Genomic DNA, 21,927 nt, shown 5'->3' with positions numbered 1-21,927 from the left:
GGTCAATAGAGATGCAGTGGCAGACATTTAAGGGAATATTTCAGAACACACAGAATAGACACATTCCAACAAGAAAAAAAACTCCAAGGGGAGGACTCTGTCAACCCTGCAAGATCCTCCTTACTAACATCTGGGGACTTGAGTCAAAATTAGGACAGCTGTCTCACAGACTAGTCAAGCAACAGCCTGACATAGTCACACTCACAGAATCGTAGCTTACAGATAATGTCCCAGACACCACCATCATCATCCCTGGGTATGTCCTGTCCCACCGACAGCACAGATCCAGCAGAGGTGGCGGCACAGTGGTATACAATCAGGAGGGAGTTGCCCTGGGAGTCCTCAACATTGACTGCAGACTCCGTGACATCTCATGGCATCAGGTCAAACTTGGGCAAGGAAATCTTCTGCTGATTACCATGTACTGTCCCGCCTCAGCTAATGAATCAGTATTCCTCCATGTTGAACACCACTTGGGGGAAGTACTGAGGGTGGCAAGGGCGCAGAACTTACTCTGGATGCGGGACTTCAATGTCCATCATCAAGAGTGGCTTGGTAGCACCATCTCTGACTGAGCTGGCTGAGTCCTAAAGGACACAGCTGCTGGATTGGGTCTGCAGCAGCTGGTGAAGTAAACAAGAGGGAAAAACATACTTGACCTCATCCTCACCAATCTGCCTGCTGCAGATACATCTGTCCATGAGAGCATTTGTAGGTGTGAACACTGCACAGTCCTTGTGGAGACGAAGTTCCGTTTTCACATTGAGGTCCCTCCATCGTGTTGTGTGGCACCAGCACTGTGCTAAGTGGAATAGATTTCGAACAGATTTAGCAACTCAATACTGGGCAACTATGAGGCACTGTGGGCCTTCAGCAGCAGAATTGTACTCAATCACAATCTGTAACTCATGGCCTGGCATATCCCCCACTCTACCATTACCACCACGCTAGGGGATCTGTTTTTCAATGAAGAGTGCAGGAGAGCATGCCAGGAACAGCGTCAGGCATAACTAAAAATGAGGTGTCAACCTGGTGAGGCTACAATTCAGGACTACTTGCATGCCAAACAATGTAAGCAGCATGTGATAGACAGAGCTAAGCGATCCCACAACCAACGGATCAGATCTAAGCTCTGCAGTCCTGCCACATCTAGTAGTGAATGGTGGTGGGCTATTAAACAACTCACTGGAGGAGGAGGCTCCACAAATATCCCCATCCTCAATGATCGGGGGAGCCCAGCACATCAGTGGAAAAGTTAAGGCTGAAGCACTTGCTACAATCTTCAGCCCAAAATGCCAAGTAGATGATCCATCTCGGCCTCCTCTGGAGATCCCCAGCATCACAGATGCCAGTCTTCAGCAAATTTGATTCACTCCACAGGAAACACCTAAAGGTACTGGATACTGCAAAGGCTATGGGCCCTGACAAAATTCTGGCAATAGTATTGAAGACTTGCGCTTCAGAACTTGCCACGCCCCTAGCAAAGCTATTCCAGTACAGCTACAATACTGGCATCCACTCGGCAACATGCAAAATTGCCCAGGTATGTCTTGTGCACAAAAAGCAGGACAAATCCATTCCGGCCAATTACCAGCTGCCCCATCAGTCTACTCTCGATCAGTACAGTAATGGATGGGGTCATCAACAGTGCTATGAAGCAGCACTTGCTTAGAAATAACCTGTTCACTGACACTTGGTTTGGATTCTGCCAGGATCACTCAGCTCCTGATCTCGTTACAGCCTTGGGTCAAACATGGACAAAAGTGCTGAACTCCAGAGTTGAGATGGGAGTGACTAACCTTGACATCAAGTGTAGCATCAAGGAGCCCTAGCAAAATGGGAATCAGGGGGAAAACTGCTGGTTGGAGTAATACCTAGCACAAATGAAGATGTTTGTGGTTGTTGAAGGTCAATCATCTCAGTTCCAGGACATCACTGCAGGAATTCCTCAGGGTAGTGTCCTTGGCCCAACCATCTTCCATCATAAGATCAGAAGTGGGATGTTCGCTGATGATTGCACAATGTTAAGCACCATTCACGACTCCTCGGATACTGAAGCAGTCCATGTCCAAATGCAGCAAGACCTGGACAATATCCAGGCTTGGGCTGACAAATGGCAAGTAACATTCGTGCTATACAAGTGCCAGGCAATGACCATCTCCAACAAGAGACAATCTAACCATCACCACTTTGCATTCAATGGCATTACCATTGCTGAATCACCCATTTTCAACATCCTGGATGTTATCATTGACCAGAAACTAGACTGGACTAGCCATATAAATACTGTGGCTACAAGAGCAGGTCAGAGGCTAGGAATCCTGCAGTGAATAACTCACCTGCTGGCTCCCCAAAGCCTATCCACCATCTACAAGGCACAAGTCAGGAGTGTCATCTATAAATCAGGAGTGTGATGGAATACTCTCCATTTGCCTGGATGAGTGCAGTTTCAAAAACACTCAAGAAGCTCGACACCATCCAGGACAAAGCAGCCCACTTGATTGGCATCCCATCCACAAACATTCACTCCCTCCACCACCAATGCACAGGGGCAGCAGTGTGTACCATCTACAAGATGCAGTGCAGGAACTCACCAAGCAATGAGGAACTCACCAAGCCTCCCTAGTTAGCGCCTTCCAAATCCACAACCACTACCATCTGGAAGGCCAAGGGCAGCAGATACATGGGCACACCACCGCCTGGAAGTTCCCCTCCAAGTCACTCACCATTCTGATTTGGAAATATATCGTCATTCCTTCACTGTCACTGGGTCAAAATCCTGGAATTCCCTAACAGCACTCTGGGTGTACCGACACTACATAGACTGCAGCGGTTCAGGAAGGCAGCTCACCATCACCTTCTCAAAGGCAATTAGGGATAGACAATAAATGCTGGCCCAGGCAGCAATGCCCACATCCCATGAATGAATTTTAAAAAACACCATCCATGATGAACTAAAAATAAAGATAGTCTCAAACTTAAAGAAAATGCATATAATTGCGCAAAGATGGATGGCAGGTCAGAAGATTGGACAGAAAATATAGAACAGCAAATAATGACCAAATGATTGATAAGCAAGGGAAAATTAGAGTACAAGAGAAAGCTAGCTAGAAATATAAAGACAGATAGTAAGAGTTTCTATTGATATTTTAAAAAGAGAGTTAACAAAGTGAGCATTGGTCCTATAGGAAGTGAGTCTAGAGAATTAATAATGAAAAATAAGGAGATGGCTGATGAATTGAGCCAGTATTTTGCATCGACCTTGACTAGAGGATAAAAATAACATCCAAGAAATAGCTGTAAATCAAGAAATGGAAGGAAGGGAGGAACTCAGGGAAAATTACAATCACCAGTACTGAGAAAATTGTTGGAGATGTGGGCTGACAAGTCCCCAGATCCTGATGGACTTCATCCTAGATTCTTAAAAGAAGTGGCCAGTGAAATAGCTGATGCAATTAGTTTTGATTTTCCAAAATTTCCTAGATTCTGGGAAGGTTCCATTAGATTAGAAAATAGTGAATATAACTCCTTTATTCAAAAAGGGAGACAAAAAGCAGGAAGCTGCAGGCCAGTTAGCCAAACATCTGTCATAGGGAAAATGTTACAAGGTATTATTAAAGACGTTATAGCAGGGCACTTGGAAAAATTTAGGGTAATTGGGCAGAGTCAACATGGCTTTGTGAAAGGGAAATCATGTTTAATCAAGTTATTGCAGTTCTTTGAAGTAACATACACTCGATAGAAGGGAACTGGTATACCGTATTTAGATTCCCAGAAGGCATTTGATAAGGTGCCACATCAAAGGTTATTGTGAAAAATAAACGCTCATTGGTGTAGGGTGTAACATATTGGCATGGTTAGAAGATTGGCTAGCTAACAGGAAACAGAAGGTAGGCAAAAATGGGTATTTTTCTGGTTGGCAAGATGTAACAAGTGGTGTGCCAGTGTTCAGTGCTGGGGCCTCAACCTTTTACAATTTATATAAATTTACTGATGACACAAAGGTAGGTAGGATTGTAAGATGTGAAGAGGACACAAGGAGACCACAAAGGGATACAGATAGGTTAAGTGAGTGTGCAAAGACCTAGCAAATGGAGTATAACATGGGAAAGGGTGAAATTGTCCATTTTGGCAGGAAAAATAAAAAAGTGTATTATGTAAATGGAGAGATTGCAGAGCTATGAGATGCAGAGGGATCTGGGATCCCAGTGCATGGATCGCAAAAGGCTAGTATGCAGGTACAGTAATTAGGAAAGCTATCGGAATATCATTTATTGCAAGGGGAATTGAATACAAAGGTAGGAAGGTTATGCTTCAGTTAAACAGGGCATTAGTGAGACCACATCTGGAGTACTGTGTACGGTATTGGTCTCCTTATTTAAGGATGGATGTAACTGTGTTGGAAGCAGTTCAGAAGTTTACGAAACTAATACCTGGATTGGGCAGGTTCTCTTTTGAAGAAAGGCTGGAGGGGTTAGGCTTGTATCCGCTGAAGTTTTGAAAGAGTAAGTAGTGAATTGATTGAAACATAAGTTCCTTCGGAGTCTTGACAGACTAAATGTGGAGAGGATGTTTCCTCTCGTGGGAGAATCTAGAACTAGGGGCTACTGTTTAATAATAAGAGGTTGCCCAATTAGGGCAGAAGTGAGGAGCAATTTTTTTTTTCAGTGGGTAGTCTTTGGAACTCTTCTTCAAAAGGCAGTGGAAGTAGAGTCTGAATATTTTTAAGGCGGAGGTAGATAGATTCTTGATAAGCAAGGGGGTGAAAGGTTATTAGGAGTAGGCAGGAATGTGAAGTTGAGGTTACAATCAGATCAGCCATGATCTCATTGAAGGCGGAGCAGGCATGAGGAGCCGAGTGGCCTACTCCTGTTCCTGTTTCATATGGTCATGCAGGGTCCACAAAAATCCAGTAATGTCTGCAGTATAGTAAATAGGAGTCAGAAACCTGATTTGATTTTTGCCTTGTATCACTTAGAGGTAGTGTATTCTGATCGGCTCCAATAGTACTTAATCTTTATCTGCAAACTTAAACAAGCCCAATCATGTTCTTACCTCACAATAAAAAGACTATCAACACGGAAGCCCAGGTTGATTTTTCACCTCTCATGTAATTTTAGAATTATGTTGGACGCAAATGCTTTTGTCTTTGTCCTTGTACAAATACAAGTATTTGCATATTGTAGGCCCTATTTGAATTAACCTTCAATTAATCAATCATCTTTACATTGAATTACTTGGTCATGACCAGTATCATCCATTCGGTAAGAAACCTGAGCTCGAGTTCTGAGCAGCAAATGATAGGAGAGATGGCATGGAGGGGCATGTAGTTGCAAGGCAATAATGCCATGCAGGATATTTGGCAAGGTTGGAGATAGCTGGAAGTAAAACAGGTAGGTTGACGCTCAGTATTTTGAAAAGAGGATGAACGGCAGGATGTCATCACGCTTAGGGCTTTGAGTAGCCCACACGTGTGGCTCAGTCCCAAGCCCTATATTAAGACTGAAAATTAGCTAAATTAACTAAAAATACATTATCCACATTTCAGAACTCACTTTTGTCTGCACATTAGCAATGATGGCCTTTCACTCACTTTAATGTTGTCTTACATTAAACTAACTCAACTAACGAATGAAAGAAATATTCTGCAAACAGCCCAAGTACATTAATTTCAAGGATATGTAGGGCTCTTTTTGCGTGGCATGCAAGTGTGAATGCTATTCAAGTCCAGATTGGTAAAATGGGCAGGCAATCAATGATTGAACTTATTCCTTTTCTGCAGAGCTCATTTTGTCATGTGGCAGTATTACGTTTGTGCTTTCATGGTCTTTCATGCTTAACTTTTCATCCTTAAGTTGTAGGCACCTTGTTTCCTCAATAGTTATTGAATTTATAATGATCACCAGGCCTGGGTCTGGAATTATTTTGGCTCCTTAGCCTTAAGTTTAGCCTACAGCTGTTCTTATATCTGAACAGCAAAACAAACCTAAAAAGTGACTTGCTTTACATGCGGGTTTTGCTTTTAATCTTACAAATACTTTTATATCTAAACTGGGTCGTAAAGATTTGCTGCCAACTATATACAATGCATCTAAACTGCAATGGATTTTCCAGGATCTAAGAACATTGAAATTGGTCAGGCAAGTACTGCTGAGTCAAGTTGCTTTTTGTTGCTTCCTTTGCCAATTAACCTGTCATATTGTATTTCAACCAACTCCTGCCTTTTTAAGCATTCCAAAACCAAAGTACTTTTTTAAACTGGGATTTGCACCAAATTTGGCTGTGCTTGGTTAGAAAGGCAGCAAGAAAGAAAGATGCGAAAGGCAAAAGCAACCAAATAGATGACCATAACTTAGTTGCTCCTTGATGTTTTGGCAACCATTTTATTTCTCAGTAGTATGAGCTTCAGGTTCCATTAATTTGTGTTGGTGTTAGCTCTCCACCAATGCTCAGTCACATCCAAATGTAGTCCAAGGCTCCATTCTTGATGTACTGTAATCCTCTAAAATATCATTAAAGGGGTTGGGCAGGATGCGAGATGAGGGCAGGGAGTGGGGGGTGTCAGCATTTCCAAATATGCCAACATCAGTTTGCATTATTTTTCCACTTCCATCACTGATGCTACTCCCTCTGCAATTAGCCATCTAGGCTGACATTCCCTTCAGTTTACATGTGGGTAAAGTCTGGCCCACAGTCCCTACTGGCAACTGGACATGTTGATGGCAACAGTCAAATTCCCAACTGCGGAATACCACACAATGTTGGACAAAACTCATTTCCTTACATTCACTTCATCACCAAAACTGTTTACATTCCTGTACCATGCATTTCCACCACTAACACTCTCATACTGTTGCCAAAACTCATTCTAATTACCATTGCAAGTTGAGACAACAGTTTAAAAAGCATGCAAGATCGTTAGCTCAATAAACAGAGTATTAAAGCAGGAACATATGTTAAATCACTGATTAGGCTCCAGCTGAAGTAATGTTTCCAATTTTCAGTACCAAAATAAGAAGGATGTCAAGACCATGGAGAAGGTGTAGAGATTTATTTGGATGTTACCAGGGATATGGGAGCTCAGTAACATTGGACAGACTGGAGGAATTGAGGTTCTTTCCCTTAGAGCAGAGATTTAATAGAGGTGCTCAAAATCATGAATAGTTTTGATGGGGTAAATAAAAATAATAAACTTTTCTCAGTTGCAGAAAGGTTGATAACCCGAGGATCCAGGTTTAAGGTAACTGGCAAAATAGCTTTTTTCTTTAAAATACATCAAGTTATTATCCAGAATGTACTGCCCTAAAGAACAGTAGAAGCAGATTCAATAAGAAATGAAATAGGATAAATATTTGGAAGTGAAAAAAATTGCAGGGCTATGAGGAAAGAGTAGGGGAGTGACTCGAAATGAATTAACTCTTTTAAAAGAGCTGGCACATGCACAAAGGGCCCGATGACAATCTTCTGTGCTGCATCATTCTATAATTCTATGTTCCGTTGTAATCGCAAATTAAGATCCATTTAAGATTCTATAGCCAATATTCTGATTCAATGTCCTCCAGCAAACTGATTTTCAGATCCTTATAATTTTCAAATCCCTCCACATCCTTAACCTCTCTCAGCAATCTTCAATACAAATTGATTCCTTGTTCTCCACTTCCTCTGCTCCTTGTCTACATTCCTCAGCCATAACAATTTCTTCATTTTAAAAGTCTGCTAAACTGAACCTTAGGCCTCCCCACCCAAGCCTTATGTTTTTGTTTGCTTTCCTTCAATTTTTATTTGATGAACAGCAGGACTGAAATGCAAATTGTTAAATTTATATCTTCATTGATGAGCAAACCTCACAACCATCTGACCTCCCCAAAAGCTTGTTTGCTCCCTCACCCCAACAAAGAACACAACTTAAAGTTTCTATAATTTATTGATTTACTATGAGACCCAATATACAGAGGTAATCAGTACAGTAGAAGCCATGAGCTAGAAGCAAATTTGAAATCCAGCCCATCTGTACTCAATTTCTTGCAAACACTTGGTCCATTCCTCTAGTCTTCCCTCCAATTTTGAGGGGTGATCTTGCCAATGGGAGACAAGTTCCATGTGAGCCCAGTCTGCGTTGCAACCTACATGCAAAAAGAAAAAAGTATAGAAACAGAAATTACTACAGCATGTAGCCTGGTAACTCAGACCAAAAATTTGTTGTTATACTTTTTTCAATGTTTGAAACAACTGAATTTCATTTGAGGACTCCAGTTAGGAAAACTGAATTTTTAAGTTTTTAAATGTCTGCCAGGTTCATAGATAAAATGAAAAATTCACCAGAATCATTTTAACTTAATGACTTCTGAACTTTGGCATGAGTGTCACCTGGATGTAAAGTTGTCCATTCTAAATACAATACTAACTTTTGATAGAAGCTATTCTTAAAGATATTATAGCAGGGCACTTGGAAAAATAAGGTAATCAGGTACAGCCAACTTGCTTTTGTGAAAGAGAAGTCATGTTTAACCAATTTATAGGCGATCTTTTAAGTAGTATCATTTAACACAGGAATAAGACTGGAGTGCTGCTTTGGGCTGCATTAAAGTGCTTAAGTTGGAGTTTGGTGAGCGAGAGTGTTCAGTGAAGAGGGAAGGAGGTGATCCTTTCTTTTCTGACCTTTTCTCAAAGAAAAGTGGGAGCCTTGGTCAGTCAGACCTGGTGAGTATTTCTACTGTCCTTAATATTCTCTAAGCTATATGAAGTAAAAGTAAAGGTTGTAATTTAAGGGCAAGTCAGGGCATAGCAGCTCAGCCACGCAATATGCTCCTCCCGTGAGATGTGGGAAGTCAGGGGCACTTTCAGTGTCCAGGGCAACCATGTGTGCAGCAAGTGTCTCCAGCTGCAGCTACTCAAAATTCACATTTCGGAGGTTGAACTGCGGCTGGATCACTGGAGTATCCGCAAGGCTGAGATCTTTGTGAATAGCACGTACGGTGAGGTGGTCCACACTACAGGTAAACACTGCATAGGCAGAAAGGAAATGGGTGACTGCCAGACGGAGCACAAGCAACAGGCAGGTAGTGCATAGGTTCCCAGGGCCCATCTTCCTCTCTAACAGATTTTCCACTTCAGATACTGCTGGGAGATTTGGTTTCTCAGGGGAATGCAGCAACAGCCAAGTCCGTGGCACCACAAGTGGCTCAGCTACATGGAGAAAAAAAAAAGTGGGACGGCAATAGTGATAGGGGCTCCTATCGTAAGGGGAACAAATAGGCATTTCTGCAGCCACAGACAAGGATGGTATGTTGCCTCCCTGGTGCCAGGGTCAAGGATATCAATGAGCAGCTGCAGAACATTCTGAAGGGGGAGAGTGAACAGCCAGATGTCATGGTCCATATTGGTACCAACAGCATAGGTAAAAAGGATGAGGTCCTGAAAGCAGAATATGGGGAACTGGGAAATAAATTAAAAAGCAGGACCCCAAAGGTGGTAATCTCAGGATTACTCCCAGCGTCATATGCTAATGAGATCAGGATTAGGAGAATAGACTAGATGAATGCATGGCTGGAGAGACGGTGTAGGAGGAAAGGGTTTAGATTCCCAAGGCATCGGGAGCGATTCTGAGGAAGATGAGGAAGACAGGTTGTAACTCAGCAGGACCGGGACCAATATCCTCGCAAGGGTATTTGCTAGTACTATGGGAGAGGGTTTAAACTAGGGTGGCAGGGGGATGGGAACCTGAGCAGAGAGACACAAGAGAGGAAAATAAAGATAGAAATGAAAGACAGAAAAGTAGAAAACAAGAGTGGAAGGCAGAGGGAACAGGGGCTAGCAGCAAATAGGGCCATTGTACAAAAAATGTTTAAAACTGTTAAAGACAAATTGAAAGGCACTGTATCTGAATGCTTGGGAGTATTCACAATAAGTTAGATGAATTAACAGCGCAAATAGATTAAATGGAGACATGGCTGCAAGGTGACCAAGGCTGCGAACTGAATATCCAAGGGTATTCAATACTTAGGAAGGGCAGGCAAAAAGAGGAAAAGGACATGGGGTGGCATTGTTAGTAAACGATGAAATCAGTGCAATAGTGAACAAGGATATTGGCTCAAAATCTAGATGTAGAAGCAGTCTGGGTGGAGCTAAGAAGCAACAAGGGGCAGAAAACACTAGTGGGAATTGTCTATAGGCCTCCAAACAGTAGTTGTATGGTAGGGGATGGCATTAAACAGGAAATTAGAGATGCATGTAACAAGGATGCTACAGTAATCATAGGTGACTTGAATCTACATATAGATTGCCCAAACCAAATTAACAATAATACTGTGGCAGAAGTGCACGCAATTTTTTTTTTTTAAGACCAGTACGTCAAGGAACCAACTAGGGAACAGGCTACCCTAGATTTGGTATTGTGCAATGAGAAGGGTTAAATTAGTAATCTTGTTGTGCTTAGTCCTTTAGGGAACAGTGACCATAACATGATAGAATTCTTCATTAGGATGGACAGTGTAGTAGTCCAATTTGAAAATAGGGTGCTAAATCTAAACAATGGAAACTACGATGGTATGAAGTGACAGTTGGCCAAAACAGATTGGGGAACTTCATTAAAAGGTGGGCAATGGCTAATATTTAAGGAAAGAATGCATGCATTCTGATGCAAAAGCACAACACTAGGCTAGGCTAGGCCTGTATTCACTGGAGTTTAGGTGAATGTGAGGGGATCTCATTAACTTATAAAATTCTGACAGGGCTGGTCTGACTGGATCCAGGGAAGTTGTTTCCTCTGTTTGGGAGTCTAGACCAAGGAGTTACAGTCTCAAGATATGGGTTAGGCCATTTAGGACTGAGATGAGGAGAAACTTCTTCATTCAGGGCAGTGAACCTGTAGAATTCTCTACCACAAAAGGCTGTGCAGGCCAAGTCACTGAATATACTTGAGGAAATAAGATAGATTTCTAGACTCTGAAGGCGTCAAGGAGTATGGGGACAGAACAGGAGTATGGCATTGAGATACAGGATCAACCACAATCATACTGAATGGCAGAGCAGGCTTGAAAGGCCGAATGACCTACTCGCGCTCCTAATTGCTATGTTTTTATGTGCTGTACTTAGATTTCCAGAAGACACTTGATAAGATGCAACATCAAAGGCTATTGCAGAAAATAAAAGCTCCTGGCGTAAAGGGTAATAATAGTGGCATGGGTAGAAGATTGGCAAGCTAACAGGAAACAGTAGGTATAAATGGGTCATTTTCTGGTCAACAAGATGTAACAAGTGGTGTGTCACAGGAATCAGTGCTAGGGCTTCAACCTTTTAAACAAATGACTTGGATGAAGGGACCATAGGTAGTTGCTAAATTTGATGACGACACAAATAGATGGGATAGTAAGATGTGAAGGAGACATAGGGAGGCTACAAAGGTTAAGTGAGTGGGCAAAGATTCGCAAATGGAGGAAAATGTGAAATTGTCCATTTTAGTAGGAAGAATAAAAAAGCACGTTATCTAGATGGAGAGAGATTGCAGAATTCAGATTCAGGAGGATCTGGGTGTCCTAGTGCAGGAATCGCAAAAGGTTAATATGCAGGTACAGCAGACAATTAGGAAAGTTAATAGAATGTTATCATTTATTTTCAGGGGAATTGAATACAAAAGTAGGGAGGTTATGCTTCAGTTACACAGGGCACTGGTGAGACCACATCTGGAACACTATATACAGTACTGGTCTCCTTATTTAAGGAAGGATGTAAATGCATTGGAAGCAGTTCAGAGAAGGCTTACCAGACTAATACCTGGAATGGTCGGTTCTCTTTTCAAAGGTTGGACAGGCTAGGCTCGTAACCACTGAAGTTAAGAAGTAAGAAGTGACTTGATTGAAACACGAAAAATCCTGAGGGGTCTTAACAGGATGAACGTGGAAGGGATGTTTTGTTTTGTGGGGAAATCTAGAACTAGGTGTCACTGTTTAAAAATAAAAGGCCACTCAGTGAAGAGAATTTTTTTCTCTCAGAGGGTTGTGTGTCTTTGGAACACTCTTCCTCAAAAGGCAGTGGAAGCAGAGCTTTTGAATATTTTTAAAGGAGAGGTAGATTCTTGATAAACAATGGGGATGAAAGGTTATCGGGGGGGTAGGCAGGAATGTGGAGTTGAGGTTACAATCAGATCGACCATTATATCATTGAATGATGGAGCAGGCTCAAGTGGCCTACTCCTGCTTCTACTTTGTATGTTCGTCTAATATTGCACTGACCTCACACAGGCCCGACTTGTCATTACATAATAAGTATTTTCAGACACACTTGGCTCAACTTTGGATGAAGTTCAGCAGTCATTTAAAAAAATTTTTTAAATTAAAGAGTACCTGGATGAGCACTTGGCATGTCATAACATTCAAGGCTATGGGCCAAGTGCGAGTAAATGGGATTAGGTAGGTAGGTCAGGTGTTTCTCACATGTCAGTGCAGACTCGATGGGCTGAAGGGCCTCTTCTGCACTGTGATTCTGTGATCTAGATAAATATAATGGTCCCAATGTGCTGGCGAACAAAAATAACTTGTGCACGAGATTAAATATTTAAATTTAGTTCTTTCTGCTTAATATAGTTATCTCCAGCAGTCACTAGGAGAATCCTTACAAATTTGATTGTAATAACCCCCCCTTTAAGAAAATCTGAGTCTTTAACAACAGTCGATAAATGCAATGTAGACAAGGCAAGTTCCAGATTTAAACTCCGATTTGATAACCAATGTGGGGACAACCATCCTCAAGTGTCCCTCAGCTAGGAGTGGGAAGTGGGGTGCGGGAGGGCATGGGGAAGTAAAAAAAGAATACTGCTGTTTAATGTCTAGTGACTCCTGCTGGAAAATCGATATTGGAAGGTCAGAAAAGGATTCAGGCAATGTATGCTGTTGGTCCCACCAACCCAATACAATAACCTGCCAATATTGTCTAGGTTCATGTCAATGACCAACTGGACAAGTTTCCACAGTAATATCACAATCAAAAGGAGAAGAAATTCAACTAATCTTGGAAATTTACTGCAATGATACTGGTGCTGTTAAACTTAACATAACTTGCAAGTTCTTTTTTCCCTAGAAAGCACCATTTAACTGGCTTATTTTTCTGTAACAGCTTTTAATCTGGAGATTATTTATAAATATCCAATGTTTGACCAGTTAAACTGAACACCCTTTCTTGTAGGCCACTCAGAATTGTAGCAGCAAAGCTGGAGGCATAAACATGCAAATAGTTCACTGCTTACCTAAAGCAGGAATTTCACCCATATTATCATTGGCTAAAGTTAACATTTGAAGATAGGGCAAGGGGGCAACAATACAAGGCAGTGGTTAGACCTCATTTAGAATATTACATTCAGTTCTGGGCACCGCATCTTAGGAGGGATATATTGGCCTTGAAGGGGGTGCAGCAGAGATTGATCAGAATGATACTGGGTTAAAGCATTAAGGTTAAAGAACAAGATTTGAAGAAATGCAACATCTCTTTCAGATAAGCCATGCAGGCACCCTGAAGTGCTTCTCTGCTTCAGAAATTAATTAGTACATGAGTTAAATTTGATGAAAATTTAGAGAATTGTTATGAAAGAACAAGTCAGAGATGAGTAAGCCACACCATAAAACGCTACAAATCCCTCACTCCAGGATGAAAAAAAAACATCTTATTGCTGCTTCAGCACCTACATCACAGAAGCCGGGGACACAGATTCAATCCCCATGCTGCTGAGTTGCTGTAAAGTAGCACCAAGCTGGACACCAGCTCACGGAGTGGTTAAGGCCTAGGAGTCCTTCTTGACTCAGATGTCTGATAGAGGCATTTGATTTTGAAAGTGCAGGAAAAGAGCAAATAAAGATTGGTACTCCATTTGAAGCAACTTACGTAACTCCAGACTGCAACACAGAATGCTAATCCTCCCACAAGGACAGCATTTCCATACTTGTCATGAAAGTCAGGACCAGATTTGTGGTGAGCTTGTCTTGTTACAATTTGACGAATGCTCCGACCTAAAACGTAAAAAGATCAACAATGAAAACCAGACAAATCCTTTTTATGGCGATTACTCATAACTTCAAGCTTCTCCACAGGCCTCACTATTGAACTCTGCAGCCTGGAGAACATTCATACAAATTTGAGGTATATCCAAAGCTTGAATCAGTGTTCAGCAGCAATGCAGGTTAATATCACAAGTGGCGGGAATTGGAATGGGTTGCCCAATCTGCTGAATGACAATTGCTGAAAGAGGCAGCTAGAGGTCATAAATCTCTCCAGACAGAAATCAATAGAAGAGTCGACATGATATTCTCAAAACAACAGCCATGTTGTTGTCAGGCCTGATCTTAATGGTGCACCAAAACCAGGAAGGTGCAGCAGAGTAATTATATCACTTTTACTTTTATATTTAACAAAGCTACACTAAATGTCAACAAGTGTTCCATCATTTAGAAACTCCAAATAATCCATGTGGTCTACATATTCGGGAATTTCAGTTCATTACTCAAGGTTTCATTCCTTTCCTATTTAACTAGGAAACAAAATAAAGAAAAACTTGATTTTTCAGGTCAGGACATACTGTAATAGTTGAATGAAACATCTGAAATTTTCATCAAGATTGTGTTGTTTCCCCAAGCCCACTGGTTGTATTTGAAAATGTAGCAATTTTTTTTTTGCTGGGTTCAACTACACAACCTTCATAAAATCTACTCTCAACTGTTGTCTCTGGTTCAGGTTAACCTGGCATGAATCAGCTGAGTACTGTGGCAAGTAGGGTGGCACACTGCATAAATGCACCGCTTCAAATTGACCAGTGTATAAAATAACAACTAAATTCTAATTTAATTTATCTTTATGGTCAGTATTGGTAATTCTATGCAGTTTGTCATTTTGCCGATGGCAGATTAAGACAAAGCTGATTTAAATCCAGTACCACTTTGCCTTTTACAAGAACTGAAGTCCTGCAATCATTGAAGTAGTCAGTGATTATCTGACTACAGATCTGTAATAATAAATCAATAAATTATGTACAATAATCTAGAATTATTTTTCTTCCACAGCTACATAAGAGACTACAAATTTACATCAGCAAAGTTAAATGTAACCCATGCTTCATAAATGAGACATTATATGCTGCCATTGACAAATCAATATAAATCATTACCATTATAAACAATCAGCTAACATGTCCCCTCTTCACACTGAGCAAATCCCCCATTGTGTTGTGAGGCACTACCACCATGCTAAAGGAGATAGATTCATAACAGATCTAGCTGCTCAAAACTGGGAATCCATGAGGCGCTGTGGGTCATCCGCAGCAGAAATGCATTCAACCACAGTCATGGCCCAGCATATCCCCCACTCTACTCTTACCAACAAGCCAAGAAGAATTCAAAGAAGGGTGCAGGAGGGCATGCCACAAGCAGCAACAGCACATGTAAAATGTGTCAAACTGGTGAAGCTACAGCATCGAACTACTTGCACGCCAAAAAGCTAGAGATCTGATCAACCAACTGATCAGATCAAAGCTCTGCTGTCCTACCACATCCAGCCATGACTGGTAGTGGACAATTAAACAACACAAGGCAGTTCCAAAAATATCTCCATCCTCAATGACAAGGGAGCCCAACACATCAATGCAAAGACAAGGCTTAAGCATTTGCAACCATCTTCCACCAGAGGAGCCAAGTGGATGATCCACTGTGGTCTCCTCTCGAGGTCCCCAGTATCACAGATGCCAGTCTTCAGCTGATTCAACGCACTCCAAGTGATATCAAGAAACAGCTGAAGGCACTGGATACTGCAAAGGCTATTGTGAAGTATAATAACTTTCATAATATTTTGCTGGTTTATCGCAAGGTAGGTTTATCAGGGTTAAGTATAGTTGGGTCTGTCTGTGTGATTTAATTACATTTAGAGTCAACATGGATGCTGCCATAGCATGTAAGGTGTGATGGGAATTTACATTTTTAGATAAATTAAGGGATTTGGATTTCAAAGGAATCTTAGTCTGTTAACTATCTAGAGAAGCAAGGCTAAGGAGTGTGTTTATTTTTCACAAAGGTTGTCAATATTGATAGCATGAAAGTTTTTATATTATGGAGGAAGATACAGTTTCAAAGACACATGGAACAATAGAATTCACATATTAAGAGAGAAACATATGATGAAGGAGAATGAAAGGCTGTGTGAGAGAAGGCCATGTAAGATCTAACAGGACTGTATGAAATAGCCTTAATGAAGCCTCTAGCCATTTGTGCATAAGCCTGGTATGAAACAAAACTGAAGTTGGAGAAAAGCCATTTGAAATTCCACTGTCCAGGGCACTGTGTTAACTTGCTGGATCTGTTTTAAATCTAAAATCTATTTTGGGCTGTTGCCTTAAAGGGAGTATAACTGGGAGTCAGGTTAATTAGGAATTTTAGGAGTTATTATAGTAGTAAGTAATTGTAGTCTTAAGCATGTGCTTGAAATCTTTTATTTTGTCAATAAATATTTTAATTTAACTTTTAAAATCTCTAAAGGTCTTGGTGGACTTATTACTTCTGAATTCAGTGCACATCACACACACTTCACAGAATAACACGATACTGCCCCAAAATATTTGAAAAAAAATCAATTTCTCATAATTGGCATCCTATCTACTAACCTAAATATTCATTCCCCCCACCACCAGCGCACAGTGGCAGCAGTGTGTATTAAATACAAGGTGCACAGCCGCAACTCACCAAGGTTCCTTCCACATCACCTTCCAAACCCACAACCTCTATCCCATAGAAGAATAAGGGCAGCAGACACATGGGAATACCACCATCTGGAAGCTCCCCTTCAAGCCACTGACTGGGAAAAATATATCATCGTTCTTTCACTGTCGCTGAGTCAAAATTCTGGAATTCCCTCCCAAAAAACACTGTGGGTGTACCTACACCACATGGACTGCAGCAGTTCAAGAAGGCAGCTCACCACCATCTTCTCCTGGGTAACTAGGAGTGGGCGATAAATGCTCGCCTAGCTAGCAAAGCCCATATCCCATGAATGAATTTTTAAAAGTGCCATTTCAGAGGGATTATATAGAGGATATTATAGCAATCCGGAAGCAAATCAGAATAACCTTTTTGAATATAACAGGGAAACAGGTCAAGGGAGCCCATGTTCAGCTATCCAAGAGAAGAAAAATTCTAGGGAAAAACAGCTCAGACAATAAATATACTTATGATTGACAAAGGTGTTACAAAAGGGCATATTCGGGAAGACACCAGAAATTATACCTTCATGCAGATAGAACTGAGTGTTATTAAGAATGGATGCGTCTTATAAACTGAACTCAACAGCTAGATATGGTAATAGAAAATTAGTAGGGTTGACATTTTGGAATGATGAAATCAAATGGGCTGCAGAAGCTTATCGCCTAAACCAAATCTGGTGAACCAGTCAAATAGAGCTGTGTCGAATATAGTTACGCTCAACAGAATGCAATTTGGACACTTTAAAATACAGCTAAGATAATGTCGAGACAGCTAGATAATTCAGTGAAAAAGGACAGCGTTTTTTGTTAAACCGAAACATATATTCCACCACATTACAGTTTCCACCCAAGACTTTTGAGACACAAATTTGTACCTAGAAAAACGAGCCTGTAACACTGATTTTGTAACAGTGGCGCATTTCCTCCCCGTTAAGTTGCATTAACTATAGGGTCACATTTCCCCCTTCTGTCTCTCAATTGCTCGCGATGGCTGGTTTGAAAGGGCTGACAACTCACAGAAAACCCTTCCAAAACAACACAACAGTTAAACCCTTACGAGAGGCGATAGCTGAGAGGGCCGACCCCTATCCCACCGTACCAAGCAGACATTTACCGGACAGGGAAAGCAGACTCTTAGTCAAAGGCACCATCTCTACCTCACGCCCGTTTACCCTTCAGGAAAACAAAATGGCAGCCGCTAGCACCGCGCATGCGCCAATGGCCGCTTTTTAACGTCGGCGGTTTTGTTAAAGAAATTAATTCCTTTCTATGATCACAGTTTGTTAGTTAAAAACCATGCAATACAATAACGTGAAACATTCATCAAAAGGTTTTTAAAGAAAGAAGAAAAAAAATTAAATAAAGGCGCATGCGTATCTGCGATTGTGGCCCAAACGGAAAAACTACAGTTCCCAGAATCCCGAGCGGCAGCGCCCCCCCCCCCCCCAACTCATAATTTTTAAATAAATCTTTTTTGCCCAGCACATTTTCCAAATTATAGGCGAGATACTGCGAATAAGATGAAGATAAAATGATGGTATTCGTTCGGAGTGGAGAGTTTCTGAACGTTTAATGCGCTACCGATCTTGATTCTCTGAATTAAAGTTCAGTGCCCCCGCAGCTTTTTAGTCGGAGCACTGGCGGCTGCGGACCGGCAGGAAAGAACAATTCCAGCTAAAAAAATTAACTAAAAACGAACGCGCAAGATGTACAGTGACACAAACTTCCTCTTTAGCTTTATCAAGCCTAACGGCGACATCCAAACTATGGGTGTCAGGATGGCCGAGTGGTCTAAGGCGCCAGACTCAAGGAGTGAAGTCCTTCCGCGATAAGCCGGGTGTTCTGGTCTCCAACTGGAGGCGTGGGTTCGAATCCCACTTCTGACACATTATTTTTCTTCATGTTTTTGAAAAATTCCACTGCCCCTGAATTACATTTTATAAAATAAGAAACGCGCATCCTGTATTAATGTTTTAAAAAGCATATTATAATCAAAATGATTCATGGTCATACAGCGTGTGTTAAAAGAAAAAAGGAAATTGCAGAAATTACATAGTTGAAAATCTCGAAGTATTTTATAAGTAATGAAACAATTCAAAAATGTGTTTAGTATGTTGTCAGACGTAAAACAATAATCAACAAGTAACTTCTGCCATTTAATTACAAAATTTCACTGATGAATTACATAAGGTAAAGGATGTACAAATAGGAAAAGAAAGCAAAGAGCAGAAAGAAGTGGATATTCTTCTGGTAGGTGGGATTGTTTAACAGAGTGTTTCAGGGAGCTATCTCAGGATGTCTTTTGCTCTGCCTTTATATAAATAATTTGAATGTGGACGAAGGAGAAATTATACTGACCTTTGTTTCAGCTACCAAATTTGGAAGCATGGAAGAATTCAGGGGAACGTAACTGAGTTAGTAAAGCAGGTAGAGGAGGAGTAGATGAATTTCAATGCAGGGAGAGTGTTCAGTGATGGATTTTTGAGGAAAAAGAGCAATGCAAGGAAGTATGCTCTAAATGATAATGCTAAAGGAATGGATGAACCGGCAATATTGGGAGTACAGATATTTATCTTCAAAGACAGGTATCGAGGTTTTAAATGGCAAAAAGGGAAAATTCCGGATTTTATATATAGGGCAATTGAATATGTGACATTGAATGTTGTATATATGAAACATTATAGCTGGATTATCTTATGTTGAAAGCAAAATATTGCGGATGCTGGAAATCTGAAACAAAAACAGAAAATGCTGGAAAAACTTAGCAGCTCATTTGTGGAGAGAGAAAAAAAAGGTTAACGTTTCGAGTCCTTATGACTTCTTCAGAGCATTGTTGCTCTGGGCACCTCACAATATAAAGGGTTAAAAAAAAAAGCTTTATTAATTGGAACAGAGATGGTTAAGGGGGTTTCGGTTTGAGATTTCAAAATTATAAAAGGTTTTGAGAGGGTTGATGATAAATAAATGGTTTTCCCACTGATTCACAATTTGGTAATAAAATTGGTAATAAGTGAGGTTAAAGTCCGGAGTATTAGAAGAAAAAGTGGGAAGCTAGAAGAATGTTTGTTTTCACACAGAGGGATATTTAGCATGGATTGCTTTCTTACAAGTGACAGCTAAGGAAAAGACTTTAAGATAATTGAAAGAGAATTGAATGAGGATTTGAAAAGGAAGGCGTGGACAGGGAAATAGGAAGGTCGAACATAGCTCTTGTTCGAGTGCACTGACACCAGTGAGTTGTGTCGAGTGGCTTCCTTCTGTGCCGTAATTTGTATAATTCTATATTACACTTAAATGAGTTTTAAAAGTAAAATCACTTTGAACAATGAATTATATAAAATTAAATTATAATAATTGCATTAAATATTATCATGTACTGAGAGCAACTGTTTTGTAAAACAGACTGATCCAATGCTAATTTAGACAACGTGGTTGTTTTTTAACATATGGATAATATTTCCTCATGTAGTACTGAAAGGGAGCAACGGGTGTCAGCAGACTCGTACAGCAGTCCATATTGTTTCATGCAGTTTGCTTCCTTTAAACAGCAACGAGCCTGTCTTTCAGATTCACGAAACATCTAAAAAAAAAATGGATTGTTTTGCAGAACGAACATACATATATGAATAATATAAAAGCAAAATACTGCGGATGCGGGACATCTGAAAGAAAAACAAAAATTGCTGGAAAAACTCAGCAGATCTGACAACGTCTGTGGCGAGAAAAAGTAGCGTCTGAACTCGATACATATATAAATATTAGTGGACAGTGTTACGGACTAGCAGTCTTTCAATATCACAGTGTAGCAAGGTTACAACGGGTGTCAGGATGGCCGAGTGGTCTAAGGCGCCAGACTCAAGGAGTGAAGTCCTTCCGCAGTAAGCTGGGTGTTCTGGTCTCCAACTGGAGGCGTGGGTTCGAATCCCACTTCTGACACATGCTTTTGGGTTGATGACTGAAAACTGTCTGTGTTCAGTGTGACCCCGAATTTCTCCTCCCCTGTCTCTGCCCCATTCCTTCTGACCTGTCTATCCTCAGTTTCTATGACACATAATGTTAGCTGGAGGAACAGCTCCTCATATTTTGATCAGACACTTTTACAGTTTTTTCTCACTAGTTCTGATGAAGAGTCATAGGGACTCGAAAGGTTAACTCTGTCTTCCTCTCCACAGATGCTGTCAGACCTGCTGAGTTTTTCCAGCTACTTTTGTTTTTGTTTCAGATTTCCAGCTTCCGCAGTATTTTGCTTTTACTTTTACAGCCTTTGTTTCCTTACTTGTTGCACTATCATTATGCCTTTTGATTTTTAATCCAAGTCACACAACATCCTGACTTGGAACTATATCGCTCTTGGGTCAAAATCTGGAATTCCCTACCTAAAAGCAGCATGAAGGGCAGTGGTTCAAGAAGGTGACTCATCACCACCTTCTCAAAGACAATTAGGGATGGGGCAATCAATCCTGGCTTTGCCAGTGATGCTCAAATGCCATAAATGAATTTTGAAAACAGATATAATTATAAAGGAGGCGCAGAATCAGAGACACCTGGGGATTTATATACACAAATCATTGAAGATAGCAGGGCAGGTTGAGAAAGTGGTTAAAAAGGCATACGGAACCCTGGTCTTTAAAAATATAGGTGTAGGCTACAAAAACCAGGAAACCACGATGAACCTTTATAAAATGCTGGTTTGATCTCAACTGAAGAATTCTCACCAGTTCGGGGCATTGCACTTTATGAAGAACATGAAGGCTTTATGAGAATGGTTCCATGGATAAGGGAGTTTGGTTAAGCTGGGGCTATTTTTCTTAGAGAAACGTTAAGGGGAGATTTAAGAGAAGTATTCAAAATCACAAGGGGCCTAGACAGAGCAGACAGAGAGAAACTGTTCCCATTGATGATGGGGTCACTGGTTTAAGGTCATTGCTAAAAAAAAAATGGTGACATGAGGAAGAACAAGAAGCTTGTGGTTATGGTCTGGAATGCATTGCCTGAGAGTGGTGGAGTCAGATTCAATTATAGCTTACAAAAGGAATTAGCTGAAGAGGGAAAATTGCAGGGTGACGGGGAATAAATGGAGGAGTGGAACTAGCTGAGTAACTCTTTCACAGAGCAGGCAATTACATATTGGACCAAATGGCCTCCTCCTTCTGGGCTTTAAGTTTTCTACGATTCTATAATTTATTACATTCCACCCT

The 21,927-nt window shown here is 40.9% G+C and overlaps 1 protein-coding gene and 2 non-coding genes across 3 annotated transcripts; 2 read left to right on the top strand and 1 right to left on the bottom strand.

Annotated features, from left to right (window-relative positions):
- Window positions 1–7,905: 7,905 nt before the first annotated feature.
- Window positions 7,906–17,988, bottom strand: cox7b (cytochrome c oxidase subunit 7B). The gene is made up of 3 exons (XM_078547492.1): window positions 17,844–17,988; window positions 13,873–13,997; window positions 7,906–8,123 (listed from the first exon to the last, which is right to left on the bottom strand). The coding sequence occupies exons 1-3, from the start codon at window positions 17,878–17,880 to the stop codon at window positions 8,046–8,048; spliced, it is 240 nt and encodes a 79-aa protein (XP_078403618.1). The 5' UTR covers window positions 17,881–17,988; the 3' UTR covers window positions 7,906–8,045.
- Window positions 17,989–18,501: 513 nt separating this feature from the next.
- trnal-caa (transfer RNA leucine (anticodon CAA)) lies at window positions 18,502–18,615 on the top strand. The gene is made up of 2 exons: window positions 18,502–18,539; window positions 18,570–18,615. It is a non-coding gene; the product is annotated as a tRNA-Leu (tRNA).
- A 1,936-nt stretch (window positions 18,616–20,551) lies between these two features.
- On the top strand, window positions 20,552–20,665 carry trnal-caa (transfer RNA leucine (anticodon CAA)). Its single transcript has 2 exons — window positions 20,552–20,589; window positions 20,620–20,665. It is a non-coding gene; the product is annotated as a tRNA-Leu (tRNA).
- The last annotated feature ends 1,262 nt before the right edge of the window (window positions 20,666–21,927 follow it).

This window comes from Cetorhinus maximus, chromosome 8 (assembly GCF_964194155.1).
Source record: "Cetorhinus maximus chromosome 8, sCetMax3.hap1.1, whole genome shotgun sequence".
Taxonomy (NCBI): domain Eukaryota; kingdom Metazoa; phylum Chordata; class Chondrichthyes; order Lamniformes; family Cetorhinidae; genus Cetorhinus; species Cetorhinus maximus.
Note: the sequence above shows the minus strand (reverse complement) of the source record. Positions and strands in the feature narration are given on the sequence as shown.